Here is a 17,444-nt window from a genome sequence, read left to right on the forward strand (position 1 = left end):
CTCCATCAGTGTCTGATAGACAAGTCTGTTGTTTCACATACTTGCAATACTTGATGATATAAGACTTGTTAATGTGAATGATTCTAGAGGATGTATGGAGGTATTTCATAATGGCTGTTACTACATTTCACTAATAACTGATGATGTTGAATACTTTTTCCTGTGCTTAACTGTCCATCCATATAACTTAGTTTGTGAAATCTTTTGAATATTTTTGAGAGACAGAGAGAGTAGGGGGAGAGAGAGAATCTTAAGCAGACTCCCCACTAAGCGCAGAGGTCAATGCAGGGCTGGATCTCAGGATCCTGAGATCATGATCTAAGCCAAAATCAAGAGCGGGATGCTTAAGCAGCTGAACTATCCAGGCGCCCCTTGATTGTTTTTTAAAATTGCCCTTTTATTATGGACTTGTATGAATTCTTTTTTTTTTATGAATTCTTTATATATTCTGGAAATAACTCTTTTGTCAAATAAATGTATGGTTAAGTATTTTCTTACCTGTCTGTGGCTTGTGTGTTCCTACCCTTAATGGGGTCTTTTAATTGGGTATTTCTCTTTTTTTTCTCTCGTTTTTCAATTGTTTGCAGCTGGTATATAGAAATACAATTGATTTTGGTCTCATTTCATTACCTTTCTGAATTCATTTTCTAACATTTGTCTACTAGATTTCTTAGGATTTTCTGCATAAACAAAGAGATCACTTGTGAACACAGGCAGTTTTACTTTTTTCATTCTGATTTTTATGTTTTTCAGTCTTTATCTTGCCTAATTGTGCTGGTAGGCCCTCCAGTACAAGTTGAATGGAAGTAAGTGGTGACAGCTCATAGCCTTGCTATATTTGCTTTTGTCTGTGATTTTTGTGTTTAAGTTGCTTTTTTCTCTCTTAAGATGGAAACCTAGACCACTGACTCTACATCTTTTAGCTTTTTAAATGTGAACAGTTCCCTTAAGCACTGCTTCATTTCACCCCACAAATTCTGATGTGTTGTATTTTCATCATCAGTTTTTTTTTTTTTTAGTTTTTTTTAAATTTTTATTTATTTATGATAGTCACACAGAGAGAGAGAAGCAGAGACATAGGCAGAGGGAGAAGCAGGCTCCATGCACTGGGAGCCTGACGTGGTATTCGATCCCAGGTCTCCAGGATCATGCCCTGGGCCAAAGGCAGGCGCTAAACCACTGCGCCACCCAGGGATCCCTCATCATCAGTTTTAAATGTTTTAATGTTTTATTTTAAATGTTGGAGGGTTTTATAGAAATATCATTTGTTATGGTTTCTAAATTAATTGTGTTATGATTAGGTAACAGTTTATAAGTTTCAACCTTTGACACTTATTTAGACCTATTTTATGACTCAGTATATGGTCTATCTTGGTCAAAGTTCCATGTACACTTAAAAAAGAACATGTTCTATCATTGTTGGGAGGTGTGGTGTTCTGCAAATGCTGACTGGATTTAGGTGGTTTGTACATTTGAGCAAATGTACTTCAAATCTATTGTACCCTTACTAATTTTCGCCTATTTTTTCTACCAATTATGAGAGAAAGTTGTTAAAATCTCCAATTTGGGTTGTGTATTTGTCTATTTTTTCCCTCTTATTCTGTCATTTTTGCCTCATATTTTAAAACTGTCATTAGGTGGCATATACGTTTATGATTATTATTCCTCTGTTGAATTGGCCCATTTGCACTGACCCTCCTTAATATATTTCTAACACTACTTCTTGTCTTGAAGTCTACTCTGTCTAATAATATAGTTACCCTGGCTTTCTTTCTTTCATTCTTTCTTTTTTTTTAAGATTTTATTTATTTATTTATTTGAGAGAGAGCTCAAGTATAGCAAGGGGAGCAGAAGGAGAGGGAGAAGCAGACTCCACACTAAGCAGGGAGTCTGATGCGGGGTTCAATACCAGGACCCCAGGATCATGACCTGAGCTGAAGGCAGATGCTTAACTTACTGAGCCATCCAGGTGTTCCTCACTCTGGCTTTTTTTTTTTTTTTAAGATTTTATTTATTTATTCATGAAAGACACAGAGCACAGAGAGAGAGGCACAGACACAGGCAGAGGGAGAAACAGGCTCCATGCTGAGAGCCCGACATGGGACTCGATCCCAGGTCTCCAGGGTCACACCCTGGGCTGAAGGTGGCACTAAACTGCTGAGCCACTCAGGCTGCCCTCACTCTGGCTTTCTTAAGGTCACTGTTTGTGTGGTATATCATTTTCCATCCTTTTACTCTTTGTCTCTTTTTTTTGTTTGTTTGTTTGTTTTTATTTATTTTTTATTGGTGTTCAATTTACTAACATACAGAATAACCCCCAGTGCCCGTCACCCATTCACTCCTCTCTTTCATTTTTCTTTGTAATTCCTCCATATGCATTTTTTGTATACTGCTTTGATTTTTTTAGTGACTGCTTGCATATTATACTATGTACCTCTAATTTATCCCTTAGAATAAATATTAGAATACTACTTAGAATAAATATTACACTTCTTTATGCAAAACATAAGGATTTTGTAGCAGTATAATTATATTTCCCTTCCTCTTCAGCACTTTGCACTGTTGTCAAATATATAACATCTACACATGTTATACCACCATCAGTATAATGTTATTTATATGGACATATATTATTGTGAAATAATTTAAAACTTACAGAAAAAGTTGCAAATACAATTTAAATACCTTTTTTAAAAGTCTGGAACAATTTTATCATTTGAGAGTATGTGCCAACCCCTGTTATTCCCAAGTACTTTAGGCCTTTATGTATTTATATATATATATATATATATAATATATATAAATATATATAAATAATATATATAAATATATATATATATAAATATATATAAATATATATATATATAAATATATATATATATATATGTGTGTGTGGGTGTGTGTGGGTGTGTATGTGTGTGTGGGGGTGTGTAAGATGTCATATATATACTATATGTTTTTGTTTTATGAAATATATGTATGTTTACACATATACTTTTGTCTAATTATTCTATCAGTTGCTGAGAGGAAGTTATTAAAATCTTAATCTCTGATAGCTGTAGATTGTGGATTTGTCTGTGTGTGTGTGTGTGTGTGTGTGTAACCATCCTCTATATAATGACAGTGTAATTGTTAAAATCAAAAAATCAAAAAAAAAATCAAAAAATTATTTTTGGTATATTGCTGTTATCCGGTCCTCAGACTGAATTTTAATGTTGTTGTATTTCCTTTATTACCTTTTATAACAAAATCATCTGGTTCAGAATCACTTGTTGCACTTAATGGCCATGTTTCTTTTGATGCTTTACAGTCTAGAATAATTTCTTAGTTTTGGGATCCCTGGGTGGCGCAGCAGTTTGGTGCCTGCCTTTGGCCCAGGGCGCGATCCTGGAGACCTGGGATCGAATCCCACATCGGGCTCCCCGTGCATGGAGCCTGCTTCTCCCTCTGCCTGTGTCTCTGCGCCTCTCTCTCTCTCTCTCTCTCTCTCTCTCTCTGTGTGTGACTATCATAAATAAATAAAAATTAAAAAAAAAAAACTTTAATTTCTTAGTTTTTCTTTGATTTTATAACCATGACACTTTTGAAAATTACAGCCTATTTTGTATAAAGTTCCTCTGTTTGGATTTGTCTGATGTTTCCTGGTGATTCAGATTCATGTTCTATATTTTTGGCAGGTCATGATGCTGTGTTCTTTTTATTGCACCCTATCAGATGGCATACAGTTTTGATTTTCTTGTTAATAGTGATGTCCACTTGAATTACTTCAGGTGGTATATACAAGGTTTCTCCATGTAAAGTTACTCCTTTTATCTTTGTGATCAGTACATATTTTCGTGGAGGGTTCTTTGGAACTGTAAATACTCCACTTTATATCAAACTATCAAATTATTTCTTTATATCAGAATGGGCTCTTGGTTTATTTAGTGAGTTGTTAGTGGGTTATCTTCTGCTATCATTTATTTTCATATGGAAAGTATTCTATATTTGATCTGAGAAATAGCTATAGAATAGCTATGGAATATATAGGTATATATGTGCCTAATTATAGATGTACATGTGCGTATATGTGTGCATACTCTCACACACATACATGTATGCACTGTATAGACAGTGTATACTGATATATACAATGTAATGTATAAACATTTACATCTATATTTCCATAAGTAAAGCCAATGATATATATGAGTTCATATTTATACCTTCATTCCAGTCTAATACCACTAGGTTAATTCTGTTCTTCCCTTTCCATATTTGTGACTCCCTTCTTAGAAAGCAAACTGGCTTCCACTGTCTTAAACATATATATTTATTTGATAATCCCTCTATATATTATCAATTTCCTCTCCTTTTCATTCTTGTCCTGCTCATCCTACTTGGACTCCCAACATGGACAGTCTACCCTACTCCTCTGCATGAACACCTACCTTGCTGTGCATTGAGTAATGTCTTTAGGCTTCAAGACTTAATTTCGGGGGAGGAGGAAGTAGCCATATGTCCTTTAAAGAAATCAGTATCTGCACTTTTAACATTCCACTACTTCTTTTTTGTATATCTGGTATCCATCTGATGTTTTGTCGTTTAGCCTAAAGAGATTCCTTTAGCATATATTATAGAGCAATTTTGCAGGCAATAGATTTCTTAGTTTTTATTCATGTGTTAATGAATATTTTACCTTCGTTCTTGAAGGATATTTTTGTTAGACATATAATTAGTGGTTGACAGGTTTTTATTTTCATTCAGGCTGTTTTAAATATCATCTTACTATATTCTGACCCCCATTGTTTCTAATAAGGAGTCAGTGCCTTCATATTTTTGTTCCCCTATATGTAATCTCTTGTCTTAGACTGCTTTCAGATTTTCTGTCTTTGGTTTTTAGCAGATTGTCTTGAAGACGCCTAAGTGCAGTTTCTTTTGTATGTAAGCTACTTGGTATTAGTTAAGCTAGCTGGTTTTTCAGCAGCTTTGGAAACTTTTGGACATTATTTCTTCAAATACTTTTTTTTCTGCCCCACTGTCTCTCTTCTCTGAAAGTCTCTCTCTCTCTATATACATATATATATATATATATATATATATATATACATTATACTTAACATTCCCATCAGGTCACTTGGTCTCAAATATTTAAAAATACTTTTCTGTCTTTCAGATTGGATAATTCCTATTGATGTAATCTTTAAGTTTACCAGCCCTTTCTATTAAAGTCCTTAATACACTATTAGGCCCTTTCAGCAAGTTTTTAAAAATGTATTTTAATTTTAGTTCTATAATTTACATTGCTTCTTTTAGTTTCCTTTTTATATTTTTTTCTTTGCTGAAATTCTTTATTCACTCATAAGAATCTTTTCCTAAAGTCTTTGTCCAACATCAGAATCATCTCAGAGGTACTTTCTGTTGATCACCCTTTCTCTTGACAAATTAGTCCTGTTTTTGTTGTTTTTTTAAATACCCTAGTGTACATCTTTGGTAATGTAATATTATAATGCTGTTAATATGTTTCAGAGACCGTATCCCATTATCTTCCTCCAAATGGAGTTAATTTCAGTTTTAGTGGTTAACTTGGTTGTACTCATTCTCCCAACACTATCTTTTCTGCACTATGCAGCCTGGTTAATTTATTTTAGCCTTTTGGCTACTATTTTTCAATAGGATGCCTGGAGTTTCACATATATCTTTTTGGTTTAATGTTTAGTTAAGGACTTAATGAGAGTTTATGCACAGATTCTAGAGCCCTCTCTGATGGGGCTCCCTCCTAACAGGAGTATGCCTCTCACTTTCCAGAAATCTTAGTTATCCCATACTCTATCCTCTGACTCTTCTATTATTAGACTGTGGTTTTCTGTTTGTGTTCTATCCACTCTAGTGTAAGGATAGGAAAATGACTTCAGTTGCATCTACAAAAGATGCAAATCTCATACAGTACATTTTCTTGTATCAAAATTCTGCCTACACTTGGTTCTTCTTCATTACTCTTGAATGGTTATTTTAAGTATGTAGTTCAGAGTTCATAATTGTACACAGAACTGTTATTTTTATACAGGCTACTACTCTACCTTTATTGGAAGATTTTATTCCCCTTTCTGATATTTTTCTCTAACAAAGCTACTAAGCTGGTGGATTTTCAGTACAGAATGGTATGTATGATAGGTACAGTCATTTTTGAAAGTTGATGTTTTTCATTCATTTTCTTAGAATAATTATATATTTAAATTGGGATTTAATTAGTTCAATAGACATTGTAATATGTTGATGTTAGAGTTATAAACAAAGGCAGAAATGTTTCCTGCTGTACTGGAGGTAATAATCTAGGAGGAAAGAAAATAATGAATGAAATGATATAACTAGATGTATCTAGTTATACATTTGGGGGAAAATTATTTGAAGGAAAAGACACACAGCAGGTTTAAGATGGGAAACAGTAGGACCTGACCATGACTGAAGTGTTCAGGAAAAAAAAAAAAAAGACTTCATTGAGAAATAAATATATGAAATGAGATCTGAAAGATTGAATGGCCTATAATTAGGGGACCAAATAGAAGGACTGGCATGTCCAAGGCCTTGTAACAAAATATAGCATGGGGCTTTTGAAGAACCAAATTTAAGCCAGTACTGCTAGAGAGAAGAGAGTGAAGAGAGCCTGGTACAAGCTGTGGATAGGAAGGTTAGCAGCTTCATGGCCTGTGGGAGATGTTAAGGGTTTAATCTTAATCTCAAGAGTGAAGAAGAACTGTTTCATTAATTTAGAGAAAGCCTTAGTATTTGCATTTGGAAAGGTCTAAATTAGTTACAATATGGAGAATGGGTTGGAAAGGGAGTCCAGAATGGGAAGAACAGCTAGGAGGCAACTGCAGCAGTTCAGGTGAGAGATTTTGGTAGTTTGGACCAGGGTCAGAGCAGAAGAGATAAATAAAATGGGAAATTTTTTAGAAATAATAAGGAACTAATATCAGAAGGACTTGGTTATGTATTGGTTTTGATGTGTAAAAGAAGGATTTGTCAATAATGTTCCCAAAGTTTTTTTTTGCTGAATTAGATAGATGGGGGTGGGTTTCATTTACTGAAATGTGAAATACTGAAAGAGGTCTAGAGTTGGGAATGAAGAACATGTGTTCAGATTTGAACATGTTGAGTTTGATATATTATTAATAGAGTCAAGTAGATGTTGGGAGGGTAGTTGGATGTATGGAGCTGAAATTCAAAGACGTGTTCTATGTGAAAGTTATATATTTACCAATTGGAGTCATGGACCCAGGATTGTGATCTCTATAATTTAGTATTGTTACAGGAGTAACATTGATCTCTACTCCGACATTTTTCTTTCCTATGAAAAATGTATATTCTACAGATTCTGTAGTCTGAGTACAAGGATTTAGACTATCCTCACCTCTAGCATATGTTAACTCCACAATTTCTCCTTCCTTCTATTCTTTGAATAGAAGCCTAGAGATAGCTAAAAATTTTCCAAAGCCATTCACCTAGTAAATGTTTGTATTGGGATTTGAACCAACATTTGAGTGATTAAAAAATGCTTTCCTGAAAAAAAAAAACAACAAAAAACCTTTCCTGTACTACGAAACCACCCTTTTTCTATTACAGTTTTAGTTTAAATATTCATATTTCATGGATCTATTATTTGATTACTGTTTATAGAGGTGGAGGGGAAAAATCTAATTTTTAAAACTTTTTTTTAAAGATTTATTTATTTATTCATGAAAGACACAGAGTGAGAGACAGAGGCAGAGACGTAGGCAGAGAGAGAAGCAGGCTCCATGCTGGGAGCCCAATGTGGGACTCGATCCCGGATCCTGAGATCCTAGGATCACGACCTGAAACAAAGACAGGCACCCAACCACTGAGCCACCCAGGTGTCCCAATTTTTAAAATTTTAATATTAAACTACATTTGTAAATTTTGTCTTAAAAAGTGAAAATCTTATCTAAGGCTTAAGTAAAGGAAGATTTCAGTCATAACTCACTAATTTAAAAGGTTTATTATTTTAGATTAGGGTTAGTAAGCTTATGTTTACCTTTGCATTTTCTGTTAAAGGGATAGCTTATAAAGGAAATGAACAATAGAAACAAGATTGCAGAGAAAAGATTGCTTAGCTAAGAAATTGGACCTGTAAAGTATGTTTAGAAGATTTTGTTCGTATACCAGTGATGCAATAATGTAAGCAGAGTCCCGAGAGTCTTGGACTTATGACTTGACAGGCTATTTACAAATCAATCTAATCTGCTCTTTAAACAAATCTATTTAGATAGTGCCTGTTTAGCATAATTCCCAGAAATGTATCTGTAGTGGATTTTATGTTACCTAATGTTGTTATTCTGAATTTTTAAAATTATTTCTGCACACCTAATTTATAATAGCAATTAACCCTCATTAGATGAATTTCAAATTTTTTTAATTGCCTTCTGGGAAAAAAAAGTAAAGATTACCTAATGTTCAGACTATGGAGAAAAGCAAGAGAGTATGAATATCTATTGAATTCATCCTCTGTTCCAGACTGTTTGCCATTTCTCATGAATAAATTGATAAAACAATTCTCATAGCAACCTAATACATCTCATTATATACCTCAATTTTGCCAATAGGACTGAAGCCTAGAGATATCTAAAAATTTTCCAAAGCCATTCACCCAGTAAATGTTTGCATTGGGATTTGAACCAACATTTGAGTGATTAAAAAACCCTTTCCTGTACTACGAAACCACCCTTTTTCTATTACAGTTTTAGTTTAAATATTCATATTTCATCATTGTTTGAGAATCGAAGTCCAGATATGGCTTATATCTAACTCTCTGGCAAAGAAAATCACCTTAGTAAATTTACCAATTAACCTTACTCTCCTAGAAAATACTTTAAGGGATCCCTGGGTGGCGCAGCGGTTTGGCGCCTGCCTTTGGCCCAGGGCGCGATCCTGGAGACCCGGGATCGAATCCCATATCGGGCTCCCGGTGCATGGAGCCTGCTTCTCCCTCTGCCTGTGTCTCTGCCTCTCTCTCTTTCTCTCTGTGTGACTATCATGAATAAATAAAAATTAAAAAAAATTTAAAAAAAAGAAAATACTTTAAAATTTGACTTCTTTAAAAAATATCATACGGGGTGTTTGGGTGGCTCATTTGGTTGTGTCTGATTCTTGATTTTGGCTCAGGTCATTATCTCAGGGATCATAGGATTGAACCCTGTGTCAAGCTCCATCCATGTGCACTTGACAAGGAGTGTGCTTTTCTTTCTCTCTCTCTCTCGCCCCTCCCCCTACTCATACGCACCCTCTCTTTCTCAAATACATAAATAAATCTTTAAAAAAATATACTGGTTTTTCATTTATTTCTATAGGATTACTCTGATTACTCCGGAAAAAAAGGATGGTCTTTTTTTTTTTTCTAATTGAGGTATAACTCACATATGACATATTATTAGTTTCATGTGTACAACATAATGATTTGGTATTTGTGTACATTACAAAATCGTCACCACAATAAGTCTAATTTACATCTATCACCATAGTTACAGATTTTTTTCTTGTGATGACAGTGTTTGAGATCTACTCTCCTAGCAACTTTCTAATATACAGTACAGTATTACCATCACAACACGTACATTACATCTCCATGACTTACTTATTTTATAACTGGAAGCTTGTACTTTTTGCTCCTTTCACCTATTTCACTTACGTCCTACCTCCCACCTCTGGCAACCACCAATCTATTTTCTGAATCTATAAGCCTGTGTGTGTGTATGTGTTTTTTTTTTTTTTAAGATTTCACATAGAAGTGAGATCATATGGTATTCATCTTTGTATGGTTTATTTCACTTAGGATATCTTCAGGGTCCAAGATGACCTTAGTATAGTGTTTACTGACACTTCCTACTCACTGATATGCAGAGGCCTTAGATATACACATCATCTAACCAAATGCAGAATGTTCTAACCTTTTCTTGGTAATGTTATTTTTCAGAAGGAGAACTTGAAGCCGAGTGGTTGCAAGATGTGGGTTTATCGACCTTGATTTCGGGTGATGAAGAAGAGGATGGCAAAGCCTTGCTCTCTACGCTAACTCGAACCCAAGCAGCTGCCGTGAAAAAGAGATATAATACTTATACTCAAACCATGAGAAAAAAGAACAAACAATCTGTTCGGGATGTCAGAGATATCTTTGGAGTCAGCGAATCTCCTGTAAGTAATGAACATGGCTTAAAATTTTTGGCTGGAGGAGAATATGAAAAAAATATTAGAAAAAGCTGGTCATCTTGTCTCTTTTAGAGACAACTAAAGCATACAGCAGAGTGCAAAATTTTGCAGATTTGAAACTTAGGCAATCATTCCTTGTCCCCCCTATAGCAGTCTCTCTCAACACTAAGTTTATTCCCTTCTTTGTTGAGTTGGAGAATAACTTATTGGTAATGGAGCAAATATTTATGGATAGATTACACAGAGCATTTACTTAATCTAGCACTGAGTGGAAATTCTCTGGACAGAGAAATAGGTCCAAAGTATTCTAAGCAAGTTCAGCTGGTTAGTTTTAAAGAGGTTAGAGTGGGAGATTGAGTAGGGTAGCCTTTATTTTCAAACAAATTTAAATGGTAGAAAGTGAAAGATACCAGCATTAATTAAGTGGGCAAGAGAATGATTCAGAAAACCATAAGGGAAGCATCACATGTTTTCTGAGAAATGCCTGGTTGAAATTCCAGCTTACCCTTACCAATTCCATGGCCACAGCTTTACTTCTGAGGCTGTTGGTCATGTTTACCTATTGCTTTGTCTGTTTTACTGTTAGCTCTGCCTTCCCACTCATTTATTTCTTCACTCATTGCATCATTGAAACCAATGACTGCATCACTGATGCAACCAGTATTACTGTATACATTCTATGTGCAAGATCCTATATTAGGTTCTACGCAGACAGAATTCTTGGAACTTTGGGGATAATTAGTATGTAGGAAAAAAAAAAGAAACTTGATATTGTGCTGTAGTTACAGATAGTTGCCTGGGGCAAGTTAAGTTAATCATTCAGATTTATGTTTCTTACCTTTTAAATGTAACACCAATAATGACATAAATTAAAACTTCAAGGACATTGGGTAGCAGGCTTGGTTGAAGGCACCTCCAATTTGAGTTACTTTAGGTTGTTATCTGTAAGTCATATCTTCTCTTAGATATATTAATCACACTGAGTTGTTGCCAGGGTAGCTCATATTTCCAAGTTAACTGTTGCATTTGTGCTAATAATGCCCTAGAATAGCACTGTCCTTTAGATCTTTCTAGTGATGGAAATGATTTCTGTGCTGTGCAATAGGGACAGCCAGTGTGTGTCCTATATGTAGCTAGTGAGAATAAGGAACTGAAATTTTAATTTTATTTTATCTTAATTTATTTATTTATTTTTTTTTTATCTTATCTTAATTGATTTAAACCTAAATTGCCACATATGGATTATAGCTAATGTATTGAGTAGTACAGTTCGAGAACCTTATATTGTACAAAATTATGTACTGTGGCAGTGCATTTAATTCTGTGGTCTTCCAACTTTCATCCTAGTTGAAACCTGTATCTTTGTGGAAGGCGAGATTTTCTATAGTTGTAGTTGAGTAAAAGTGACACCCACAACTAGGGCAAGGGCTTTAGGCCGTGTGAGTCCTGGCCAACCTTTTCTTTGGTAAGGTTTACCCTGCTGATTTAAATTCCCTGAGTCATTTCACATTTATCTCCCAGATCATTTCAGGAGAGTCCTAAGAACTTGGTCTACATGCTTCCTTTCCCATTTCTATTTCCAGCTACTTCAAACTAAGATTTTTTGCTCTTCCCCAGCAAACTCCAAAATAGGACAGTATCTATAGTTTCTCTGAATTTTGCAGGTACTCAAGAAGATGCAGACAGGTATCTTTAGGTTTTCCAAAACTTTGGACTTCTAGTCACGTACCAAAAAAAAAAAAAAAAAGAAAAAAAAGAAAAAAGAAACAGTGTTCCTCCCTCTTTTACTTAGATCCTGAAGGGAAATGTAAAGTGGGCACTTATTGATTGGGGCTTTAAGCATAAAAATGAATGAAGAGTGTTTTATTTTTCCATAACATGCAGGTACAGAAAACTGGTATTTAATTCCAGCAAAGGCAGAAAGAGGACCACGTTTGTTGTGGGCATGGGGAATGGCCCTGAGTGTTCTTTCTCCTGCCCATCGTCGTCTTCTCTCTTCCAGTCTTGATGCTGAAGCTCCATTCCAGAGTGAATAGAGAATGAATGTGTAGCGGGGAGAGTGGTTGTGGGTGAAAGGAAGTCCATATATTCCAGAGAGTAGAAGTCTTGTGCTATCCTGAGAAGTTTAGGATTTGAAAATCAGTGAAAGCCTGGCATTGTATATGCAGATTCAGCATTCAGATTGTTCTTCATCAAAAATGTAAAAAACCACATAAAGTTAGCTTTAAAAAAAATGGTATATATACAATTATATCAGGCCTGATAAACATCTTCATGGATTTTCTTCCTCAAAAATTCAACATCTGCTTCTACAAGTAAGTAGACTTGGAAGTTTCTTAGAAATGTACCTGAACCTTTTAAGTTTCCTATCTGAACTTGACAGCATAAATATCAATTTCTCCCTCCCTCCTTCTCTTTCCCAAAGTACCTGCCTGTCCTGGTCTGTCTCTTTGTGTGCTTCTCTTCCTTCTTCCTTCTCTGTCTCTATGTGTGTGTGTGTTTCTCTGTTTCTCCCACTCCCCATTCTCTACTATTCTTTCTTTCTTTCTTTGTCATAATTTATGTGCATTAATAAAACAGTCACCTGAAGTTTCCATTTCACTTTCTTAATGATTTAACATCATGGGTTTCATAAGGTGAGTTTGCATTAATCTTAGACGTAGGAATCTGACTCAGTGAACTTACCTTGTGAAGATTTAAATTTAGTAATTTAAAAGACAAATATGTAGATTTTGGTAGTCTTTTCTTAATTTTTTGCACATTGAACCCCATGCTGAGAATAATTTTCCTCTAGAATTTTGGAGATACTTATCTATTGTCTTCTTTCGTGCACTGTTGGCTGTGGGAAAGCACTGTATCTCTACAGATCATTCCTTTGTATACAGATGTGGAAGCCTTTTGAACCTTATGTTTATTATTGGAACCCTGCAATTTTACCAGTTTTACCTTTTTAAAACATCCATCCTGGTCATTGCTAAGTGAGCTCTTTCAATATGAGAGCTCATTCATTCTTTAGGTTCTACATATTGTCTTCTAACATTTAAAACCAGCATTTATTCCCTTCTTTTTCTCACTTATCTCCTGGAACTGCTGTTAGATGACTGTTACATTGTTTAGATTGAACCTCAGTATCTCTTAAATGCTTTCTTGTTCTCTAAGCTTTATTGTGTGTATGTTTGTTCTGCATTCTTGGCTATCCCTTCAACAATTTTTTTTAATATAACAGTAATTTGCCCATAGTGGTATCAATACTTCAGGCTTTCATTAATTTTTTAAAAAATTAATAGCCATATTGTTAATTTCCTGAAGCCTCTCCTTTCCCCTGACTTCCTCTGTATTTTAATGATCTACTCTTGTTCCTTGGCTGCAGGAGCCTCTTTGTATTCTCCATGTACTAAATTAAGCCTTAAATTCCAAAGTGGTCTTTTCCTTGAATTACTGTTTTTTTTTCAGGGTCATCTGTTTATTTTTGGCATCATTACATTACTATTATTTGGTTGTTTTTCTTTTAAGATTTTATTTATTTACTCATGAGAGACACAGAGAGAGAGAGGCAGAGACACAGGCCGAGGGAGAAGCAGGCTCCCTGCAAGGAGCCCCATGTGGGACTCCGATCCCGGATCCTGGGATTACGCCCTGGGCCAAAGGCAGATGCTCAACTGCTGAGCCACCCAGGCATCCCTATTTGGTTGATTTTGATCATTGGAGTTGATTACTATTAATGGAGGACTAGGTTGATTGATGGATTGATTGTTGAGTATAGGTAAAGACTGTATGTTTCCTATGCAGACTTATGTAGACTTATTTTCTTCCTGAAACTCTCCTAGTGGATGTACTCTTGGCCTATGTGAGTGGACAGTCAGCTGTTACACTTCACTTTAAGGCAAACGAATACGGTATCAGTGCCAAAGTAATGATAATCCTAAAGAACTATAATTTATTTGCTTTTCATGCAAACCTGGCTTCCTTTTTTATACTTCTGTCTTACTTCTATCTATATTCTTTTAGAAAGTTCCAGTGAAGGGCAATTTAATTTTCTGTCCAGGACCACTACACTAGGACAACTCCCCTCCCACCTCTAAGGCAGGCACTCATTTTGTCACTACTTGTTGGGTTTTATCCTGTAATCACATTTAGCTGCTGCCTGCTGTTTAGTATTAGAAGGAGGGAAGGTTTCCTGGCCTCTTTATTCAGAAAAACATTCTTCAGTTACTCTGGCCACTGTCTTCAGAATTGGGGAGGCCTTGCTGTTCTTTTTACTCTCATACTGGATATGTGTTTTTTCTAGATCAGCATTTATCTTCTACACATTTTTCTTTGTAGCTTTTTTCAGGCTGAGGTTTTCCTCTACCCTTATCAAACCATTCTTGCTTGCTTTTTATCTTCCAGGAACATCCAACAATTTCTGTTCTGCTAATGGAAATCTTTAGTGGTTTCTAGATCTACTCTTTGAAGAAGGTATCTCTTTTGACACTTTCAGTGATTTGGTGGGGGAGGAGAAAGTGGTATGTGAATTTCGCTATCTTGATCCAATTTTCCTATGCTGATTCTTCAGTAGTATTTAGTTGTTCCTTCCAAAAAATGTGTTTTTCCTTATTATTATAAAAATAGTACATAATCTTTACTGGAAAATATGGGCAAGCAAGGTAAAAAAAATGACTGCTTCTATAGGACTAAATAAAATTTTATGATTTAATTAAATATCCAATAAATATAATTTTCAGAGGAATTCTAGCCATAAAGGAATAGAATATTTAACCCTTGTGTTAGCAGAGCTATTATACACTAAATCAGCCTCTGGATACATAATACAAAGACTACAGTACTACTATTCATCATCAGCAGAATTTCAGTGCCCAAATACATTTGTTTCTGAAGATCTGAATCAAATGTTTCTCAGTAACACATTCAATCAAGCAACACAGTCAATCTAATTTATTTCCAGTTTTGTAATTGATAAACAACTAGTCAAGGGTGGGACTGACATATTGCGTAAATATAGTCATGCACCCTGCATTTATTTATTTAATTTATTTGTTTGTTTGTTTGAGAGAGAATACATTCATAAATCATAAAAATTTTCAGAGTCCAGTATGGGGCTCGATCGCATGACCCTGAGATCATGACCTGAGCCAAAATCAATAGATGGATGCTCAACTGATTGAGACACTCAGGAGCCCCATCATGCACCCTGTTTTTAAAAACAATTATATTGTCTATATACACATTTCACTTCATGTAACAGAAAACCCAAGAGATCATGAGTTATACAAATACGGATTTATTTTTCTCTCCTTAGGAAGAAGTAAAGGTAGGTGTTCCTTTGCTTTAGCATGAATCCGTCTTCCTTCTAGCTTTCTATTTTGTCATTCCTATATATCCTTCATCCTTTTGCTTATAAGTTTGTTGGGCCACTCTTAGCACTATATTCATGTTCCTGGCCATTCCTGGGACTTGTCTTTCTGACCTTAGTTTCCTGGAAATATTACTCTGTAGAATTCCAGTTACCTTTAATTGCCCAGAAATGTAATGTGATCATCTAAGCTGCAAGAGAACCTAAGAATTCAACAATTTTTTTTAGTTGGACACAAAAATCCCCGAAAAAAAAAAATCAGGATCCTTTCAAGGAAGCCTGGTGATTGGGTTTGGAGTAAACAGTTAATAGTATTGTCCACAGAGACCAGTGCTATCATTATGCCTAAATGTAGTAGACTCTCAGTGTTGGTGCACAGCAGTCAGCTCTGTGGATCTCTCCACAAATCTGTGTGAATGTACACATATTTTGCAGAATACATAATTAAACGCACAATTACCCTGAATAAAAATGCACTTTCATTTTTCTTAATAGCCAGATGATTTTTGTTGTATACCAATTCCTCTTTTGGATGTGACCCTGGATGAAGAAGGGATATCAGCCATTCCTTGCAGAAATGGGCAACTGGTAAGATAAAGCAATGGGACTTAAGAGTAAGGAGGCTAGTAAAAGGAATTATTTTGAGGCAGCCAGGAAAACTTGAGTGAAATGCCTACTTGCCTTATAACAAAGAAGACAGAGACTCTTAAACTCAGGAATAAATAATTAATTAGTTAATCCACAAACAACTACGTGGCCTGTCTGCACCTCAGTAACAAAACCACAGCTACAGTTCCAGCCCAAGCCAGAAGTCAACATGTCAGGGAGGTCATCAGCTAAACTTTTGTTCTTTTTGCTGAGCACCTAATGGGATGTCTTATGCTGCTCTGCATGTATCTTTCAATATTGATTTAATTCTCGATATAAGAAATACTTTGGCATTTCAGTTATTTTCTCATTGTAAATATTTTATGGGAGACAGCACTGTAGCATCTTAAATGTGTAACAGTAAATGGGGAAAAGTACACTATCTAGTACAGGAAGTAAACACATTTCATCAGAACCTACTTTGTCTATTGTAGTACAGAGATTCAAAGAGTGCTAACCTGAGTTCATAACTGCCAAGGACATGATCGCAGTAGAAGGCTTTTTTCTTTGTGAGATGAATCCCATGCCATTACCTGTACCACTTGGCATAAGGCCTGGTTCCTCTTACTGAAGTGATGCACCCAGAGTAGGAGACATAGAAGGACTTGGGCTTACTGACATCTGCCTCCACTTGGACTCATGACAGCAGAAAATTTACTATGAGAGGTTTTCCTCTGCTATGACTTTTATGTTACCTTCTCCTGAACTCTAGTTTTTTTTTTCTTCCTTGATCTAATGAATAATGATCTTTAGTTTCTATATCATTTAATTTCATCTTACTCATATTTTACGTGGGACATTCTGTCTCTTTAAAAAATGTCCCAACACAGGCTAGCTCTTAGTTCCTTCCAAATTTTGCTTAAAGGTTTGGATGTGGCCAGTTTCTGTTGTGTTCTCTGTTTCTTGAGGGTAGGTCAAGTTCTGGAGGTGGAATGTGGTCATCCAGGCTGTGAGCAATCCTGTTTTATAAATTTTGTCACTAGGTTTGTTTTTTTTTTTTTTTTCTGATTTCATTATTTTCTCACAAGAGTATTAATTCCATTTAGTTAGAAGTCTTTACTCTTTCTGTTGAATCGGCAGCAAGTGTCCTCAGGTTTTAGATTGCTCCTGCATTGTAGGGAGTCTTACATACCTTACTTCCAACCAAGACTCTTGATTCAAGTTGTGATTCCTCTCTGCTCTTTATTCCTTCAGACCAGCCAGAGGAGGGGCATGCAGAGTATATACGAGTGTTCTCAAATAG

The 17,444-nt window shown here is 35.4% G+C and overlaps 1 protein-coding gene across 16 annotated transcripts in view; it reads left to right on the forward strand.

Moving 5' to 3' along the window:
• Positions 1–17,444, forward strand: part of ARHGAP28 (Rho GTPase activating protein 28) — a 237,580-nt gene that overhangs the window by 144,344 nt on the left and 75,792 nt on the right. For 13 of the 16 annotated variants that reach the window (XM_038543825.1, XM_038543820.1, XM_038543824.1 and 10 more), the window contains 2 exons: positions 9,968–10,185; positions 16,049–16,141. In XM_038543825.1, the coding sequence (XP_038399753.1) occupies positions 9,968–10,185; positions 16,049–16,141 (311 nt within the window). The remainder of the gene's footprint in view (positions 1–9,967; positions 10,186–16,048; positions 16,142–17,444) is intronic. The other 3 variants (XM_038543816.1, XM_038543815.1, XM_038543817.1) reach the window with 1 other exon arrangement.

The sequence above is a fragment of the Canis lupus genome, chromosome 7 (genome assembly GCF_011100685.1).
Source record: "Canis lupus familiaris isolate Mischka breed German Shepherd chromosome 7, alternate assembly UU_Cfam_GSD_1.0, whole genome shotgun sequence".
NCBI classification, from domain to species: domain Eukaryota; kingdom Metazoa; phylum Chordata; class Mammalia; order Carnivora; family Canidae; genus Canis; species Canis lupus.